This window comes from Notothenia rossii (genome assembly GCF_949606895.1).
Source record: "Notothenia rossii genome assembly, chromosome: 5".
Classification (NCBI taxonomy): Eukaryota; Metazoa; Chordata; class Actinopteri; order Perciformes; family Nototheniidae; genus Notothenia; species Notothenia rossii.
Window position 1 is genome coordinate 44309913 of NC_136903.1, and position 20874 is coordinate 44330786.

At 46.3% G+C, this 20874-nt stretch overlaps 1 protein-coding gene across 2 annotated transcripts in view; it reads right to left on the reverse strand.

Moving 5' to 3' along the window:
* The window catches only part of fanca (FA complementation group A), a 74984-nt gene that overhangs the window by 16980 nt on the left and 37130 nt on the right, over window positions 1–20874 (reverse strand). The window contains exons 17-34 of one of the 2 annotated variants that reach the window (XM_079681525.1): window positions 20474–20562; window positions 20324–20384; window positions 20153–20202; window positions 19865–19935; window positions 19553–19651; window positions 11495–11628; window positions 11092–11162; window positions 10532–10631; window positions 9701–9888; window positions 6659–6755; window positions 6270–6551; window positions 5230–5303; window positions 4764–4892; window positions 2988–3066; window positions 2727–2887; window positions 2335–2440; window positions 770–829; window positions 554–658 (exon numbers count right to left, since the gene is read on the reverse strand). In XM_079681525.1, coding sequence (XP_079537651.1) covers window positions 554–658; window positions 770–829; window positions 2335–2440; window positions 2727–2887; window positions 2988–3066; window positions 4764–4892; window positions 5230–5303; window positions 6270–6551; window positions 6659–6755; window positions 9701–9888; window positions 10532–10631; window positions 11092–11162; window positions 11495–11628; window positions 19553–19651; window positions 19865–19935; window positions 20153–20202; window positions 20324–20384; window positions 20474–20562 — 1956 coding nt within the window. Of the gene's footprint in view, window positions 1–553; window positions 659–769; window positions 830–2334; window positions 2441–2726; window positions 2888–2987; window positions 3070–4763; window positions 4893–5229; window positions 5304–6269; window positions 6552–6658; window positions 6756–9700; window positions 9889–10531; window positions 10632–11091; window positions 11163–11494; window positions 11629–19552; window positions 19652–19864; window positions 19936–20152; window positions 20203–20323; window positions 20385–20473; window positions 20563–20874 lie in introns of both variants that reach the window. The other variant, XM_079681524.1, reaches the window with a different exon arrangement.

The window sequence follows — 20874 nt, forward strand, 5'->3', positions numbered from 1 at the left end:
CACACACACACACACACACACACACAGTTCGGAAGTCTGCAGAAGTAATAACTAAATGCAAGGCCTTTCATTTCCACCTGAACATTTGTCTTAACCAGTTATTTTATTCAGAAATAGAAATGTCAAAATCCAATTATTTCTGAATTTGAATCCAATCCAAAAAAAATCATTTCTTTAATCGACCTCATTAAAGGGAAAGTTAATCATTAATACAGACATGTTTTTGTGACCATGTCAAGGTGTTTTAGGTTGGATTTTTCTTTTAGAAACTGGTTCACTTATGAACATAATTCTGACTTGTAAAACTAGAAAAAAATGCACAATAAATACCATAACACTGGAACATTAGCAGCTGTATTGAATTTAGCCATATTTCAATGTAATCACATACTTTTTCGACTGTTAAAACTCTAAATATCTTCCTTGCAAAATGCCGTCAAGACCAGCATACTCATACCTCATAAGCTTACTGGTTAAAGCCACATGTGTAGGATAAAAGGTCTGCATGGAAAAGTGATGAAGTTGTGATAACTGTGTGGAGAACAAACTGTACCACTGTGGAGAGCAGGAGCAGCGGACAGTGCACACTGATCTGAGACCAGGCTTTGTTCACTTCTTCCCTCGAGCGCCCACAGCGTACACTGGCACTCAACACACCCTGGAGAGAGCACACACACAGCACACTTGTTTTTTTTGCAGGAGCTGATAGAAATACAGTCAGAAATGTTTATTGGAATTGTCCTGAGATTTAAGTAAGTGTGACTCTTACTCTCAGGAAGTGTGATGTTAGATGGTAGGACAGCAAGCCTACTGGAGAACACACGTTCCTCTGTGGACAGAAGAGAGGAGGGCAGACAGAGGAAGATGTGAGCACTAAGTAAGGGGTAATGCAGCGAGACGGTCAGTAATGAAAAACGAACCTTGAATGGGTAATCCGGATCCAGGCAGTCAAACCAACGACTTGACTCACAATACTGATTTTAAATGACTGTATTGCTTCCACAAGGAAAAAAAGAATCTTTACCATGCGTACCAAGAACTGGAACTGCAGCATTATGTTTAGTAGCTTGTGGAAGTGCGCTCCAAAACATTTGTTGATCTTGTTTATTGGTATTTATTATTTTGATATTATTTATTTAAATATGTAAGTTATTTAATTTAGTATTGGTTTTTCAGTTGAATTATACATTCAGGGTAATCAACAGTTAAAAAGATACTGTTCAAATTATTTAATAATCGTGATATCAATTATTGACCAAATATAATCGTGATTATGATTTTTGCCATAATCGAGCAGCCCTAATGTGTGCGTGTGCGAGAGAGAGAGAGAGAGAGAGAGAGAGAGAGAGAGAGAGAGAGAGAGAGAGAGAGAGAGAGAGAGAGAGAGAGAGAGAGAGACAGAGACAGAGACAGAGAGAGAGAGAGAGAGAGAGAGAGAGAGAGTAACAATAGCTATATTCAGAGCTCTGCTGCCTTGGCTACAATCTTTCATTGTTGCCGTTGTATGATTGGTGTTTAACTACTGTATTTAGCATCACCTCCGCTTCTAAGGTTGACGACGTAGACCCAAACGTCGCCGGAGGTCCCCCGGTGTTGTTGCGGGAGCTGCTGCACTAGCTAACGCTGCACTAGCTAACGCTACATTAGCAAAACACACGCTAATTTCTTTTGCAAAAGGTGCGGCGGGCTTCAAACACGTTCCCCTCCACTGGTTTCAACCAAGCACTAAATTAGATGTTTTCCAACCAAATACGTTTGAACTTACACTTCCCCATATTTATTTGTAAGTAGATTCGAAGAGACATGAGTTTCTGACTGCCGCTAGCTGAAGCTTGGTTGCTAGGTTACTAGCTGGGTGTTCACCGATAAGGGGCCGGGGGAAACAAAGTCAGTGATTACTGGTTCCATGTTGATTTATTTCAATAGAAATTGTTGGGGGTAACTGAAAGACTATTACCGTACTGGTTACTTTGCAGCCCAGACATTTCCCCCAAAACACATTTTAGACGCGATCGCAACACAGAAGTACCTTTCAAATCCCATCATTTTAAGACCTTCTAAATCATATTTAAGACCTTTCTTATTTTTTTGGTCATATTTAAGACCTTTTTAAGGCCTTAAATTCAGATTATCAAATTTAAGACTTTTTAAGACCCCGCGGGAACCCTGTGCACATACTGTAGTCTCTTGATCCTCCTTAACAACGGTCTGCTCTCCTTAGCAACAGTCTTCTAGCGTAACATTAACACACAATTACAGCACTTTGTCAAACAGCAAAACAGATTCGGGAAAGAAACATTTGACAAAGTGATCAGAAAATGTGTCGCAGCTCACCTGATGCAGGTTGATATGTTCTATCAGCTTGTCACAATCAACAGCTGCCCTCCCTCCTTCAGACTTCAGCTTAAGGACTAACACTGCTGGGAGAGCAAGCAGTACTCTGACACACACACACACACACACACACACACACACACACACACACACACACACACACACACACACACACACACACACACACACACACACACACACACACACACACACACACACACACACACACACACACACACACACACACACACACACACACACATATCTCAGTGGCTGAACATTAAGTGTGTGTGTGTGTGTGTGTGTGTGTGTATGTGTGTGTGTGTGTGTGTGTGTGTGTGTGTGTGTGTGTGTGTGTGTGTGTGTGTGTGTGTGTGTGTGTGTGTGTGTACCTGTTCCATGTGTTGAGTGTGTGTTGTAGGCGGAGCGCAGTGCTGATGCTCTTTTCTGTGAAGGAGCACCTCTTAGACAACAGTTCAAAGAGGAAGTCACAAATATCATATTTTCCATGGCAACCAGAGAGGGCAGTCACTTCCATGTCATAGACAAGTTCCTGCACATACACAAAGAAACACACGTGAAAACAAAATACACTGGATGTATTAAGGACCACAGCAACAGTTCTCTCTTGCTTCAGTTTACAGCGTACACACCTGTAACCTGGACAGGATGTCAGGCAGACAGCTTCCTCTCTCTGACACTCTCTCATCCAGCTTTTCCACCGTCTGGTGGCTGCTGACATAAAATATATAAAAGAGTGACGATTTTATCAAAGGCTGAACAATTCACATTTTGTTCATTGGTGCTCCTGAATGACATATAGGCGATTTATAATATAAATAGCATAACAATTATAATAGGTGATTATGTCCCCTGTGAACAAATGTGGTAATGTTTTCCATGTGCAGCAAGCCTCTCGGTGTTGATCTGAGCGTGTCTTTTAGGTGAAAGAAAGAAAGATGCATACTTATGCAACTGTTTTTGTAACCAAGGAGGAACGAATAAATGACCTGAATTTCAACAGTCACATTTAATCAATTACTATCACCGCAAGAATATATCTATGATAAAAAGACTAATGTCACAGCAGGATTTGGAAAAACTTGTCCATGCTTTTATATTCAGTAGACGAGACTACTGTAATGGTGTCTTCACAGGTCTAACTAAAAACTCTATTAGAAAGCTGCAGCTGATTGAGAACGCTGCTGCTCGAGTCCTCACTGACACTAAGAAAGTGGATAACACCACTCCTGTTCTGAAGTCTTTACACTGGCTTCCTGTGTGTCAAAGAATAGATTTCAAAATACTGCTGCTGGTTTATAAAGCTTTGAATGGTTGAGGCCCAAAATACATTTCTGACCTCCTGCTAAATTATGAACCATCCAGATCTCTCAGGTCTTCAGGGACGGGTCAGCTTTCTGTCCCCAGAGTCAGAACTAAACATGGAGAAGCAGCGTTCAGTTATTATGCTCCAAACATCTGGAAAAAACTCCCAGAAACCTGCAGGTCCGCCGCAAACTCTGACTACTTTTAAATCTAGGCTGAAGACTTTTCTTTTTGCCGCTGCTTTTAATTACACTGCACTGTAACTTGTATTATTTTTATATTTTTTCTCTATGCTTTTTAATGTCTGTTTTTAAAGGCCATATTTCTCAAAGGTCCCATGTCATGCTTTTCCGGTTATTACCCGTCCCCTTGTGTGTTATGAAGGTTTTTCTGCATGTAAACAGTCTGCAGAGTCACAAACCCTCAAAGTACACCCTGTAGCGAGTACAACTCTAACACAGAGAAGACCTGTCTATGCTGCCCCAGAACTCCCCTCGTTGGACATTTTTCTTTTTCCATTGTTTGCTTCCTGGGTTCTGTGACGTGTGAATACCCGAATCAACAACAAATGACTGGATTGGCCCAAATTGACCAATCCGTGGAGCACCTCACACACCAGGATCCCTTGGCTAACTAACAGGGAGTCCCCATTGACTTGCATAGAGCTCCCTGAATGCTGGTAATAGACGAGTTGGGATCGCGGAGAAATACTCTTTGAAAACCACTTGCCTTGTGTTGAAAGGTGCTATATAAATAAACTTGCCATGCAACTTATATTTAAAACAATGTTTCATTATTAAACACAGCTGTTTACACAATGCATAGTGATGAGGTGATGCATCTATAATATTCATTATTGTAATTATCGTCTTGCAGTGTATTCCGTAAATAAAATATAAATATGATATACCAGTCTGAGAGGAATGCCTCACTGCTTTATCAACTGTCCCTTTTAGATTTTCTGATGGCTGATGGTCTAGTATGGTTATGTTGGTCATAAAGAGACATCAGTGTTAAATTTAGATTTGTATAACCAGTTGTAAAGTACTTGCAGTAACTTTACAGATAACCTGCATACACTTCAGCTGTGGTTCATACTGCACCTTGACTGCTGGCGCATGATGGCGGTGAGCAGATGAGAGCAGAGGAGTTTCATCTCTCCTCCACAGCCTCCCTGCTCCACCTCACGGGGGAGGAAGAGCTCCGAGCAGGCCCACTGCTGGAACTCCTGACTAAACACACACACACAAACATTTGACAAAGTGATCAGAAAATGTGTCGCAGCTCACCTGATGCAGGTTGATATGTTCTATCAGCTTGTGACACTCAACTGCCCTCCCTCCTTCAGACTTCAGCTTAAGGACTAACACTGCTGGGAGAGCCAGCAGTACTCTGTGTGTGTGTGTGTGTGTGTGTGTGTGTGTGTGTGTGTGTGTGTGTGTGTGTGTGTGTGTGTGTGTGTGTGTGTGTGTGTGTGTGTGTGTGTGTGTGTGTGTGTGTGTGTGTGTGTGTGTGTGTGTGTGTGTGTGTGTGTGTGTGTGTGTGTGTGTGTGTGTGTGTGTGTCTTACCGTTCTGGGTCTGACAGGGCGTCTTCACTTCTTTGTACTCTGAGCTCATTAGCCAGCCATTCTGAGACCGATAACTTGGAAAACAGAAGGGTTCAGGATTTTTGCATTTGTCAATAACATCAATCCAAAAACTGTCTACACCCGCCAACGAGATATAAAACTTCATCAAAATGCTCACAACAAGTTCTGTGGATTATCTTCAGTAACCGGGTTATGATTTCTTTAGAAAAAACTGATGTTTAATGTTTAATGTTTTGCACATTGAGCCCCAGAAGCCCAGTGCTATCTATTTTCATTTTATTACATCTGACTTGGGGAGTAACAGCTTACATGTAACAGAATTAAGTTATCAAGATACAAAAAGGTAACTGTATTCTGATAGAGTTAAGACATAATCCGATTTACTGTTACATTTCTAAACAATGGTGATAACTAGCAGGATTACAATGTTACAATACCTTTTAAAATAAAGATCACATATGTTCATAAAATAGTGTGTGAGCTAACTGTGTGTGTTAAACTAAAACGGAGCATTTTCTGTCAGCTCAGACTTTATTTCTGCTTTGGTAAACCGTAGTATGTGCTCATGTGTTTCATTGTTGGTGTATAGGCTGCTGCCGGATCATGCTTAATGAAAGAAAGGTTTTCATATAAAAAACAATACAATTACCTATATATTTTGATACTCAGATTAGGTTACTGAATACATTTGTACACTTGTAATTGTAACGCATTACATTTTTTAAAGTAACCCTTCAAACCCTGATTAATTTTGGTGGAGCTTTTTTCCAGCTTTACTCTGATTAAATGGGCAGAACATCAAGATCTGCTCTAAACTTAAACAACATTCAGTGAGTTGCACTGTATTTGCACAATCGGCTTTTTCAACATAAACTTCATTTCAGTTTTTAGTTTAAATGAATTGTAAGATTAAAGTTGTACTGATAAATGTGCTGGTATTTATAAGTGAATCAGTTATTTGATCTGCCTGAACATTGATAATGTGATAGTACATCAATTTTTAAGAGAAAGCCTCTCACCTGATACTGTGCTGTGTGCTGCAGCTGTTGGACGGCTGGGTGTCTCCACAGCTGCAGAGCAGTGTTCCTCCAGCTGTGGCTGTGTGAGGCTCTGCTCCACAGGCCGGACAGCTCCTCCTTTTCCTCCTCTTCTTCCTCCTCCTCCTCCTCCTCCTTCTCCTTCTCCTTCTCCTCCTCCTCCTCCTCCTCCTCCTCCTCCTCCTCATGTTCACCCATCGGAGCTCCAGCAGTGATGGCAGCTCTTCTGGCTTCAGGAAACAGTCTTGGGATGAGGTACAAGAGCTGAACAAACACACATTTACAGAAATTTTAGATATAAGTAACAGTATTATAATGTGATATGTAACACATTCTAACCTAATGTCATTTTTTCAAGGAGAAAGAGGCACCTTCTTATAGAGGCCGCTGATGATGTAGTCCTGCTGTTGTTGCTGAGGCAATGAGTCCCCTCTACACATCCCATAACACACAGCCGCCACACAGAACCTGCACAGCAACAAGAAGACAGGAAGTAAAGGTGGCGGCAGGGGCGGATCTAGAAAAATATTCATGGGGTGGCAAGAGGGTGGCAGGAGAATTTCAGGGGTGGCATCCCCTGGCAGAAGTATATGCTGATTTAATCGCAGTCATATCAATCAATGTTAACTTGGAAAGCCACAATATTGATATTTTAACTCAATATCATTAGGTGACATTATTGTGGCCCATCAGTAAAGACATAAATATAAATATAAGGTGGCAGACATCATTTAATGAATTTTAACTGAATGAGTTGGTTTCACTCTTAGACCAGCAGGGGTACCAAATCTATGCAGACTGCTGCAATAAGTACATTAATTAACTGTCTCATCGATGTTTGTCTGTATGAATATGATAATATTAACATTCATATTATTCCTATCAGCTGTCAATCCCTTTTATGATTCACATATTCAGTGTTATTATTAAATAAACTATATTTTTTGGAGGAGTTAATGATGAATGTTCCTCAAGACGCTTGCTCACCCTCCTTCAAATTTGAAAGACAAGTAATTACTATCATAAATCAAAAGAACAGTTCAGCGCCCCATAACTTCATTGCAAACACTTAAAACCTTGACTTTACATCAGAAAGAACAAACATTAAAGAAGTGACTAACTGCAATCAGTTAGGGTTAAAAAACGTGTATTCAGCTAAAACATATACATCGCTGCAGTTATGATCCAGTGGAAAGTCCTACTGGCCTAGTTAAATCAAAGTGGTTACATGTAAGGTCATCATCTTAACAGTTTTTTATGCTCATCGAGTCATCCGCGAGCAGAGCATCAAGTTGGCATGCCTATAACAGCTGAATGTGGCGATTACCATCTTGTTCAGCAAAACGCCTCACAAACTTATTAAGATTTAAAGCTACAGTATAGTGCGTTTTGATTCACTGTTGAGTACAGCCAAACTTGACAGGCTCTTCTCTGTCATTGTAGATCGCAAACAGTGGCGGTGCCAGAGCATCTTTGTTGGGTAATCTATGGTAGGGCTAACCCATACAGTGGTGGGGCTCAAGTCAGTATTTGCAATGTAATTACATACACGCTTCCCTTGAGAGTGAAACGCCACGCGTGAGGTTTAGATTATTTCCCTGCCTCAATCCAAATTGAACTGTATGAAATAAAAAGGCATATTTGTCTTGTAGTAAATAAAAAGGGCAAGCTGGAGCTAATCCTGCAATTTCTCAACAGGTGAAAGAGTCGACATGCTGAAAATCCAACCCCTGCAGGGGGGTCTGGGGGGATTCTCCCCCAGGAGATTTTTTGAAATACTAACAGAAAATACACATTCTGGTACTCTCTTGAGAAGAAAAATAAATAAATCTATTACTCCGCGACATATTTAAAAAAATGAATGCCATTTTAGTTTTTTGTTACTTTGTTCTGAAAGCTGAACCTGCTGCTCCTCACTGAGAGAAGAGGGAAAAGGCTGTGTGAATTACTTTACATTGTGGATAGAGTGGCGAAGTCCCTCCCCTTCCAGTGGACCTCCATGGGACCTTATTTAGAAAAATATATGTATTGAAGTCAATGGAGAGAGAAAGATTATCTTTCGATCCCGTTTGAATAGTGCCACGAATTACACATATGATGTTTGTCAATTTAAAAGATAATTTTGTAAGTCAAAAAAATGTGTCGTAAAACTGTGAAGTAACACATTTGTTTGTGTGAAACACTCAATGAACTACATCTCTGGTCTCTCAGAACAACACACGTCACCAAGATGGCCGTCACTATTATCTTGTCAACAAAACGATTGATTACCCTCACTATCACCACAATGAAACACGTCCAGAAGAATGTCATGCAAAGCTGCCTGCCTGATTTGTAGTCTTTCTAGTTGCGTATTTTACATAGTCTTATATTTCAACAGTTTTACGACAAACTGTGACTTTTTTGACATGGAAATTATTTTTTAAGATTGACAAACATCATATGTGTAATTCATGGCACAATTCGAACGGGATCGAAAGATACGTTTTCTCTCTCCATTGACTTCAATACATTATTTTTCAGAAATAAGGTCCCATGGACCGGAAGTAGATGGGCGTGACTTCGCCACTCTATAAGGGTGGATGTGGATAGCCCCCATTGTTCTGTGTGTCAAAATGAAAGACAGCCCACACACCTATCAATCATCAAACCGTGGGGTCTTATTTCATTACGTGTTGATTTCTATCAACACGTAATGTTGTATCGATGTATATGATGTACTACAGCAAAAGTATTTTCCGTCGGGACTTCCTGCAACAACACCACGCCGTTATCGTGATTCTGATTGGCCAGAAGACATTATCAAAGATGTTCTATTGAGAAGACAATCACTACGTGACAAAAGTTTTCACGTTGTAGTCTTCGGTATTTCCAGACAAGTGGCTGCTGAAATCAATCGTACTAACTGCTATCTGTGCAATTTACTCCGCGCGAGTTGGCAGACTTTATTTTGCTTACTTTAACATCATTGTCCATGGTGGGGCTAAGCCATTTCTTGGTATGGCTGTAGCCTACCCCAGCCATATAATGACCGCAAATACCTCATTCCTTCTGTCTACTTGGATCCGAAATGCTTCTCGTTTTGCGCTGTCCCCCCGTTCAAATGAAATCGCCGCCAATCATATTTCCAAGCTCGCGCCAGGGGGGGAGGGGTTACAAGGCTCGCGTCTTGTGCCGCATTCACTTGCACTCGGACATTAGAGATTTTCTCTCATAAATGTGCGATGAGCCACAACTTTTCTTTCAAAACAAAGCTGCCAACTGGGGTTGCAGCTGGGGTGGCAAGGCATTTTTCTGAGGTGGCAGCTGCCACCCCGTGCCACCCCGTACAACCGCCCTGGGTGGCGGCCATTTTCAATTGATTAATGAGAAAGGTAATGTTTGTAAGCATCAAACTGCACAGGTGACCTCACCTGACACAGAAGAGCATGTCAGTGTGTGTGCTGCAGAGCAGTGCTGCGCTGAGAGCTTCTCCAACAGATACTGGCTCAGGAAAAAGGGGCGGGACCAGCTGCACCAGAGGACTGTGGGACATGGAGGCGTGCAGATGGACCACAAAGGCTGACAGGCCCAGTAAGTGTGCAGCGCTCAGTGAAGAGCCCTTCAACAGAAGAGGTTAGTTAAAGTCCACAAGTAAATGTTCTGAATGAGTGGTGCAGAGGAATACAGAGATGAAGTGATTAAAATACTAAATACTAGAGTTGAACACACAATATTACATGTTCTGCCACTAAAGATCTCTAAAAACAATAACAAGAGTTTGATAGCGATATGAAGTAGGGTGGGATCAGGTTGGTTTGTCAGCTCCTGCTAGTTAGGAATCCCAGCCTGTGGTTTTCACTGGGAACAGAACAGAGGTTCACTTTCTCCCCAAAACAAAATGTAAAATTGTTAATCAGTGAATAAAGCTGCTTCACTTTCAAAATCAGTGTTTGTCTCACGCTTTTCCGCTGCAGCTAACATGTGCTCAACGTGTTTCTCTGAGTTCAAACTTTGGATCAAGATATCTTAAGATGAAATCCTCTATTAGGTAAAGTGTAAAGTTAGAAACAACCAAAATCTACAGCTTCTGGCAGACAACCACCACGCTAACACATGCTCAGAGGCAAATAGCATTCACATTAGAGCACATAAAACCCCTGGTATCCTGATAGATATAACATAGGTCTAGTCATTTTTTAGACTTGTGCTGACATTTTACATATTATACCTAAAGAAATGCATCAGAATGTGGATCTCAATACCTGGTTATGGAACAGATCCCAGAGTCTGTGCAGGAGGCTGGAGACCAGCTGTGTGTTACTGAGCAGAACGCTGACCAACCTGGAGGCCCACAGGCTCTGTCTGGAGGAAAAAGAGAGAGGCAATCCATTAACGAACGCACGCACGCACGCACGCACGCACTCACGCACGCACGCACGCACGCACCCACGCACGCACGCATTTCCTGGAGACTTATCCTAACCTTAACCAAAACCAACACATGCCTAGCCCTAACCCTTAACCTTACCCTAATCCTAACCAAGTCTTCACCCTAAAATTAATGATTCCCCTCATGGGGACCTCCAATTTGTCCCCATAAGGGAAGCCAGTCCCCACACACACACACACACACACACACACACACACACACACACACACACACACACACACACACACACACACACACACACACACACACACACACACACACACACACACACACACACACACACACACACACACACACACACACACACACACACACACACACACACACACACACACACACACACACACACACACACACAGCCTTTGTACTCACTTATTAGGAGGGGTTTCTCTGGAAGCGTCTAACATGCACTGACAGAAGTTTCTGAGGATCATGTTGACGACCTGAGGAAAGGAGGGAGAGAATAAAAGAATACATATGAAATCTGACATATAAACAACCAGTGGTGGAAGAAGTACCCAGATCTTAGAGTAATAATATCACAGTGTAGAAATACTGTTACAAGTAAAAGTCTGGCAATCAAATGTTGACTCTAGAAAAAGTACATAGGTATTGGCATCGAAATATACTCAAAGTACCAAAACGAAAAGTGGAAAAACATGGAAACACTTAAGTTAAGTTCAAGTACCTCAAAAATGTATTTAACTACAGTCATTGAGTACATGTATAGTTACTTTACTTTATAAACAAAGAGGACAACAGATTTCATCAGTACTTTGACATGGAGCTCAGGGGACAGAGGCGTGTGTGTATGAAGTTTGATGACCGTCTGTCCAATCAGATCGTCAGGACGGCTGGGGAAGATGACACTGAGAGTGTGTGAGATCCGGGACAGCTGGGCACACACCTCTGAGGAAAGATGAGCAGCACGAGCGTCAGGAAGTGACCGATTCAAAGAGACTGCACGTTGTGGAATTTCTTCAACAAGTGACACATGAACAGTTTCTGACTCCAGTGATCAAAACATTTCCAAGAGTGTTGAAGTTCAGAAGTTCAAAAGTCAACCCCCTGAATATAAATTCTCAAATTCAGTTTTTATTTAACAAAATATTTTTGCTTTAATCCACATTTCTTTCCATAACTCTTCAAACCAAAAAAAAATGTTCACTGGTATGAAACGATAGTTACGGCTGTAACTACGGTTCTATGAGTCCCGGATGACCGCCAGAGGCGGTGCTTTAGCACTGGATATGTCCATCGCGCGCATGCGCAGCTCGAGTACCAATAACAACAAAGTCACCTGTGACCCACGTGACACCGGCTATATCAGCGGGTGTTGTCAGAGGATCTGTTCCCAGAATCTTCTCGCGAGCACACAATAATTCTGAGTGACAGGATACTCTGGCGGTCATCCGGGACTCATAGAACCGTAGTTACAGCCGTAACTATCGTTCTATTTCGTCCCTACTGACCGCCAGCGGCGGTGCTTTAGCATTTGATGACCTATACCAACCATGTCATGAAGAATCCAAGCACTTACTCACCTAGCTGGAAGCAGCGGAGCTTGGCAACAGGACCACACCCAGAGGGTGAGGAGTGGCGACATTGACCCGGTAGAACCTTGAGAATGTGCAAGAAGACGCCCATGACGCCGCGGCACAGATGGTCTCCAGGGGCGCCCCTCTTAGGGCAGCCCACGATGTTGAGATGCTTCTTGTAGAGTGGCATCTGACCCCTGATGGCGGGGGGCGGCCACTGACCCCATAGGCACCAAGTGGGACAGCCGCTGTTTCGAGAGAGCACGACCCTTCCTAGTGCCGCCATGGCAAACGAAGAGCTGCTCTGACTGCCGTATACAGGCCGTAGCATAAATATACGCCCTCAGGGCACGCACGGGGCACAGCAACTTAGGCGTGCCGCTCTCCTGTGGAATGTCAAAGCGTGCCAGCTGGATAGGCCGATTGGAGTGGGCTAGTGGAAGCACCTTGGGCAGGAACGCCACATTCGGCCAGAGGGCCACACCCGAGCCATCGGAGTTCCATCTCAGGCATGTACTGCTTACAGAGAGGGCATGAAGCTCTCCGACCCGCTTCCCTGAGGTTATGGCAAGCAGAAATGCTGCCTTCAGGGACAGCCACTTAAGTCCGACCTGGTCAAGGGGCTCGAAGGGAGGAGATGATAGGGCATCCAGCACTAGGGGCAGGTCCCAAGCCGGGGCCCTTGGGGTGCTAGGGGGACGCTGCCGTAGAGCCCCTCTTAGAAAGAGGGACACCAACTTGTGGCGCCCTCGACTCTGACATGTCGGGCAGAGATAGCCGCCATATACACCTTCAAAGTGGAGTGGGAGCGTCCACTATCCAGAAGGGACTGCAGGAACTCTAAAATGGTGGCCACGGAGCAATGTGCCGGATTCTCAGCCTTACTCACACACCAGTGGGAGAAGAGCTTCCATTTGCACTCATACTGTGCCCGAGTGGATGGAGCCCTGGCATTCAGGATAGTTTCCCTGACAGATGCCGCGAAACAGCTCAACAGTGGGTTGGGCCCTGCAGAGGCCAAACCGGGAGCTGAAGGCGGTGAGGGTCGGGATGCCAGATCTGACCCTTGAGCTGTGACAGAAGGTCCTTCCTGTCGGGGAGACGCCATGGTGGGCTGCAGCAGAGGCTGCACAGCAGTGGGAACCAGACTCTCCCCGGCCAGCGGGGGGCAACCAGAAGGAGCCTGTGCCCCTGAGTAAGGACCCTCTGAAGCGTCTGCAGTATCAGAGGCAGCTGCGGGAAGGCATACAGGAGAGCGTCCGGCCAGTCGTGCGCCAGGGCGTCCTGACCCATCGGGCTGGTCACCTCCGTCCAGGAGAACCAGAGGGGACAGTGCCTCGACTCTTCCGAGGCAAAGAGGTCCACCTCGGCCCTGCCGAAAAGGCTCCAAATTGTCTCCACCACCTCTGGGTGAAGCCTCCACTCCCCCGGTGGGGGCTTGCGCCGTGAGAGGAAATCTGCAACCTGATTCAGGTCTCCTGGCAGAAAGGCTGCCCGCAAACTGGCGAGGCGGGGGAGCGCCCAAGTCAAGAGGCTCTGAGAAACGCTGTGCGGACGTGGTGCCCCCCTGGTGATTGATTTGGGCAATGGCGGACATGTTGTCAGAACGAACGAGCACATGCCTGCCCGCCAATTGGGGTAAAAAGTGCATGAGTGCGAGCAACACCGCCCGAAGCTCCAGCACATTGATATGGCGTGCACCTTCAGAAGATAGAGCCTGTCCCTCCAGTGGGACAGAGAGTGGAGGCACCGCTGAGACACCCTGACTCTCCTGTGCCTGTGCCGCTTGGCGTCCAAGTGAAAGTTGTTCAGCCACATCTGCATGGGGCGCAGTGACAGCAGGCCCAAGGGCACAACGGCTGAGGCAGCTGTCAGTCTGCCTAAGAGCCGGAGGAACTGGATGTAAGGCACCCTCTTGCCCAGTCTGAAGATGCGAAGATGGTGGGAAATGTCATCCACGCGACGAGGTGTCAGGTAGGCCCTCATGGCGACCGAATCTCGGACCATCCCCAGGTAAGTGACCTGTTGGGAAGGGTCCAGGCAACTCTTCCCGGTGTTCACTGTTAGGCCCAACCGGGCTACGTGAGATGAGAGGCACGCCGTATCCTGGGCCACTTGGGCCCGGGACGGCGTGCAAACCAGCCAGTCGTCCAGATAAGGCAGAACCTTCACGCCCTGTGCCTGCAGGGGAGCGAGTGCTGCCACAACGACCCTGGTGAACAGCCTTGGAGAGAGACCAAAGGGAAATGTCGGCCCTGACAGGCAAACCTCAAGAACTTCCGGTGATGGGATGCAATTGGCCCGTGGAAGTAGGCGTCCCTCAAGTCAACGGTTGTGAACCACTACCCCTGTGCGACAACACGGAGGGTATCTGCTGTGGTTAGCATATGGAAGGGCAGTACCTTCAGGAATCTGTTGATTCCTCTAAGGTCCAGAACTGGACGGAATCCGCCAGCTTTCTTGCTCACAAGAAAGTACGCCGAGTAGAACCTCCCGCCCTGAAGCAGAGGGTCCACTGGCTCGATTACGCCCTTGGCCAAGAGGACGGACAACTCTTGGGCCAGAGCTAAGGCCTTCGCCGGGTCGTTGACAACTGTCATTCTGACCCGGCCGAAGGCTAGGGGCCGGCGTCGAAACTGCAATTCGTAGCCCTGGGTTAGGTTGGAGACCACCCAAGGGTCGGAAGTACAGGCAGCCCAGTAGCTGAGCTGCTTCTGGGAAAAAACGCCGAAGACCGGCCCCGGGACTTCAGGGCCTAGCCCCCGGCCCCTGGAGCCCCCTGGGGGGCGCCGGTAAGGCTCTGGAAGCCAGGCGACCTGGGGCACGAAAGTCATTGGCCGGTTGAGTGGGCCGCTGGGACCTCTGCAGACCACCCCTGTAAGCGGGTGGCTGAGTGCGGCTGCTAGAGCGGCCCCTGGGCCTGCTGGGAGTGGGCACGGGTCTGCGAAGACCCGAGAGCTGCTGCCTGGTCTGCCTAGCTTGGGCAGCACGCTCCAGCGCGTCCAGGGCAGCTGAACCAAACAGCTCCCGTGGCTCGACTGGCACGCTACGGAGGACTCTCCTACATGTCTCCGTTAGTGGTAACTGGGCCAGCCAAACCTGGCGACGAGTCTGTACCAGAAAGGACATAACTCGTCCCAATTCCCTAGTCATTAGGGCAAAGGCCTGCAGCGATGCATCACTGAGGCCCAGCAAAGAAGGGTTGGCCGGAGCCTGCTGCAGCGAGGTGGAGACTGCCAGCAGTAGATGGGAGAGGGAATTCCCGATACGACCCATGCGTGCCGCTGCGTCGTAGGCCCTACAGAGCAGCCCATCTGTGACCCTGCACTGAGGCCGAGGGCACCTGACCTCAGGCCTTAGAGCCTCGTCAGGGGCCAGAATCAGGGAGGCGATGGCAGGCTCAATGGGTGGCATGCCACCCAGTCCCACCCTCGACGGGTCCTGCATGGCAGCCAAGGTCCGGGCATCAGAGCCAGCGTGGCAGAGGGCCCTGGTGTCCCTCCAGCATGCCTGGAGCTCCCTCAGGTACTCCTCTGAAAGAGGAACGGTGAGGGGGACAGGGGCTGGGCTACGCCTGAAGAAGGCACTAGCCTGAACCAAGTCGGCCTGTGGAACCGGAATCTGCAAGTGCGCCAGGGCCGTACAAATAATGGCCGCCATGGAGTAATCCCCCACGCCCTGCAGAGACCCCTGAGCAGAGGAGAGGGAAGCCTCCTCGAGCAGGACCTCATCCTCCGTCTCTTCATTGAAGAGGTTAGCCGAAGCCGCTAGCGACAAGGCATCCTCATACAGAGGTGCGGCAACCGAAGGGGCGGTAACCGAAGGGGGGGCAGGCGGCACACTAGCAGCCCCTAAACTTGGCCCTGGCTGAAGGGCCAAGAGGAGCGACTTCATCGTGTCCATGTCGGTAGTTAGCTGATCCACTTTAGAGGACAGCCTGTTTCTAGTCCTCCTATTGGGGGGTGGACCCCTGGCCATCGCTCCCTCAAGTCGCCGGGGACGGCCGAAGTGATCTGAAGGAGGATGTGACAAAGAGAGATGCCCGTTGGCTGCCGCCAGACGTTCCACCTCAGTGATTCTAGCCACTCTGAGTGCCCGGGGCATGCAGCTGCAGTTCATGCAGGCACCTAACGTGAAAGCCTCCCTTAGATGCTCGAGGCCGAGGCAAGGGGGGCAGCGGTCATGGCCGTCCTCGGGCTCAAGAGAAGCCATACAGGCGCTACATGAATGAGCCATACTGTAGGTAGCCAGATGCAGCGTAGCCGGGAGCGGGTGCGGGAACACAGCCTTCACCAGCTACCTGCTTAACGGAAGAGTAGAGCCGTGCTGCTACTCGCCAAACAGAAAGAGGGATGTAATTAAACCCGCGTTACCGGCAGAGGGAGCGGGAGCGAGAGCACTGCCTTCAACTAGCTGGATTAATAAATAACGGCCCGTCTACACTACAGGCATCGAAAAATGCTTTCAACGCTTCGCCCATTCACTTGAATGGGGTGACGTAGAAGATTTTTAATCTTCGCCGAACTGCATTGTGGGGAGCATGGCATGGCTTTGCAAGCATCACGAGCATCTATCGGCATCAAAAGTTGAACAATGTTCAACTTTTGAGGCTCGATGCTTGGCATCAGCCAATCAAATCCCGTTTAAGCAAGTCCCGTTTATGCAAATCCCGCCAGTGCAAGCGCTAACCAATCAAACCGCGTGCAAGCTGGGAGAGCCAGACGCAGTTCATTTCCTCATATTCCAAACGAGATATTACGGTAGCAAATCACCCGGTTCTTTACGACCAGAACTATTTACCGGGATACAAACCGGAGGAACCAGGCATGGAGGGAGGTGGCAGAGACAGTGGATGAAACTGGTAGGTTTTTCGCCGGTTTGGAGAGTTTATATCCAGTTTACTTCGTTTTAACATTGCTATTGCTTTGTATGTCGGGGGCGGGAGATTCATGTGATTGGTTGTTGGTCGCGTTGCTCGCAAATAATCGCCAAGCTTCAGACACGCCCAGCCTCAAGATTTTTTGATGCCTGTTGTGTAGACGGGCCGTAAGGCAGTTTAGCGTTTACCAGGAGCAGGGGCGAGAAAACTGCCTTCACTGGTTGAGCCAAAGACGAGTGCCAGATGCAGTGTAACCGGGAGCGGGTGCGGGAACACAGCCTTCATCAGCTACCTGCTTAACGGAAAAACCAGGCAGTTTAGCGTCTACCAGGAGCGGGGGCGAGAACAGTGCCTTCACTGGTTAAATTAAGACTAATGCCAGATGCAGAGCAACCGGGAGCGGGTGCGGGAACACAGCCTTCACCAGCTACCTGCTTAACGGAATAAACCAGACAGTTTAGCGTCTACCAGGAGTGGGGGCGAGAACACTGCCTTCACTGGTTAAATTAAAGATGAATGCCGGATGCAGCGTAACCGGGAGCGGGAACACAGCCTTCACCAGCTACCTGCTTAACGGAAAAAACAAGGCAGTTTAGCGTCTACCAGGCAAGAACACTGCCTTCACTGGTTAAATCAAAGACGAATGCCGGATGCAGCGTAACCGGGAGCGGGTGCGGGAACACAGCCTTCACCAGCTACCTGCTGAACGGGAAGAGTAGAGCGGTGCTGCTACTCGCCGAACAGAAAAAGGCTGGGTAAAAAAAGGAAGCTTTAACACAAGCTAAGACCAGAAACTGGCCTCTAAAGAAAAAACAGCACGGGAACTCCGGTGCTTATCCCGGTGTCATTCGAGTGGCTGCAGCCGCTACCAGCCAAACAAGAAACACAGCTCAATGCTAATGAAGTTTGGCTTGCCGCGGTCAGAACAAGCACAAAGCACAGCAAGGGCAACTCCTGGGAGAGGGAGCAGAAACACCTCCGTCACCAAAAAAGTTCAAAAGCAAACAGACAGTAATCAGGACAACTAGGCTGGGAGAGGGAGCGGAAACACTGCCATCACCGACCAAGCCGACACCAACCTGTTCGAACGAAGTCTCTGCACAGCCAGCCACAGCTCCTGGAGGACGGGTAAACCCGAGGCCCCGACTGGATGAGTCGCGAAGCTGCACGCAGCCAGCTGTTTGCAGAGAATCCTTGACAAAAGTTCCAACCGAACGAACGTTGTAGGCTACAAAAATGTAGCCACGGTACTCTCACGCAGCGAGAAGATGAAAGGGAACAGATCCTCTGACGACACCGGCTGATATAGCCGGTGTCACGTGGGTCACAGGTGACTTTGTTGTTATTGGTACTCGAGCTGCGCATGCGCGTGATGGAAATATCCAGTGCTAAAGCACCGCCTCTGGCGATCAGTAGGGACGAAATAGAACAGATGCTCTCCTGCTTGCTTCACTGATGAGTTATAATAATTAAAGACAGTTGATATTTAATACAAATGTCCTTAAATCCAATAAATCCCTTTTGATCCAGTCAGCTAGTCACTACCTCTGTCTGTTACCCATTATGCTAAGCAGTCTGTCTTCAACTCCTCCTGATGTTTTTTCAACCCCCCAGAAAATGAAAACACACATCACTAAGGACCAGACGTAGGTAACCTATTTTTGACATCCCTCTTATTTGAAGATGTTTAAGCATTAGCTGTACGAGGGGCCAAAACTGTAATATTAGCTGCAATAAGGGAGAGCACACAGCTGACAATTAGACTAGTATATTTCTATAAAACAAAAAACAAATCTACATTTATTTTTATAACATAGCATTAGGAGCCATGAAAGTCAGGAAGTGGTAATTTTTGTTGTACATTTAATAGGTTTTAGATTGTTTATATTTTGTCATTGGTCTTTCTTAATAATATTGTTCCTTATTATTTTGCGATCAATGATGGGATGGGTCACATAGTTATGGGCAGCACTCAGAGTGAATATAATCAGCTGTTTGAGGTGTGTGTGGAGGAGAGGGTGAGAGGGTCGCTGTATTTATTGTTGACCACTATCTTTACACAGCTGAATTATTCAGAAAATATATATTGTGCACCTTACAATAAGTTGATGATTTTCATTAAATTAAGATTTTGTATTTTATTTATGACAAACCAGGCCCTATCTCAGCCTCTCAGACACTTGTCTTTGTTCCTGAAGTTGCTATAATTACTTAGACACAGAAAAAGAAAAAAAGCGGTAGCATTTTTTACATTCAACTCATCCTTTTTTTACTCTTTATAAACTAATTATATCATTGGCTATTGCCCGTCTGTGTTCATGTCTGATCAGTTTGAAGGTATTTGCAAGTCTTTTCTCAACCCTGTGTCCGTGCTAGTATTGTTGTCTGTGCGTGCATGTGTGTGTGTGTACTGTACCTCCGTCATTCCCCTCAACAACCAGCTGTGTGAACTCCTGCAGCTGAACCTTCAGCACCTGCAGAGGATCATCATTAGTGTCCACACACACCGCACTTCCTGAAAACACAGCAGAGGGGAAATGCAGCGATGTGACAGGTTTGTTTACATTGACATATCTCTGTTGTGATAAGGAAAGAGACACCATGAGACAGCGTGAGGAGGTTTATACTCTATCGTCCACCTTCTAAACTACTATGAGAAAAAAAGAAAGAACATAGAAAATAAACAAATGATGGTTATCGTAATCTTAGTAAATGCTGAATGACCCACCCTCCTGCTGCCTGTGTCTCTGGCAGGACTCCACATAGTAGGAGTACTGAGCAGCAGGAATCTTATCTGCCCTGAATACACACAGGCAAGAAAACACACTTATATTATAAAAAGTTATAATTAAATCAAACATTTCCTTGCATTGAATTTGTTAAAATAATACATTTTGGTGGCAATACATAAATATTAGACATGTATATTATCATTATATAGTATATTAAATCTAAGAACATAGTGTAGAGAAAAAAGAAATTGTACATTATTTATGAGCTTATGATAATGACTCACTTTTTCAGAGCCCCTATGAAACTCATGCGAGCATCGGCTTTGACAGGAAGCTGGAAATGAAAGACAGGTAAACAGGAAGTGATGCATGTGATGTGAAAAATTGTGACAAAATGACAAAAGAACTTCACACCTGAGCATTTAAAGATAAGACTGAGAATGATAGATGCTCACCGTCCTCTGTGTCAGCAGGGCAGGGAGGAATCGCGTCAGGAAGTATGGCCTCCGGAAAATACTGAGTGGAGACAGAGGGGACAACATGAAACCTTCACACCATCCTCTGTGCGTCCTGAATGTGCTGCAGGTGTCATGTGTTGTAGATACCTGGCCTCCATGACTGTAGCAGAGATTCTTCCTGTGCTGTCAAACAGAGACAGCGCCTTCTCCACATCCTGCATAGCCTGGCACTGTGGCTACACACACACACACACACACACACACACACACACACACACACACACACACACACACACACACACACACACACACACACACACACACACACACACACACACACACACACACACACACACACACACACACACACACACACACACACACACACACACACACACACACACACACACACACACACACACACACACACACACGTTTAAAGGGGACCTATCATGCAAAATGCACTTTTGTACATCTTTTATACATGAATATGTGTCCCCGGTGTTCCAGGGAACTCACCAAGTGTCAGAAAACACAACCCTCTCTCT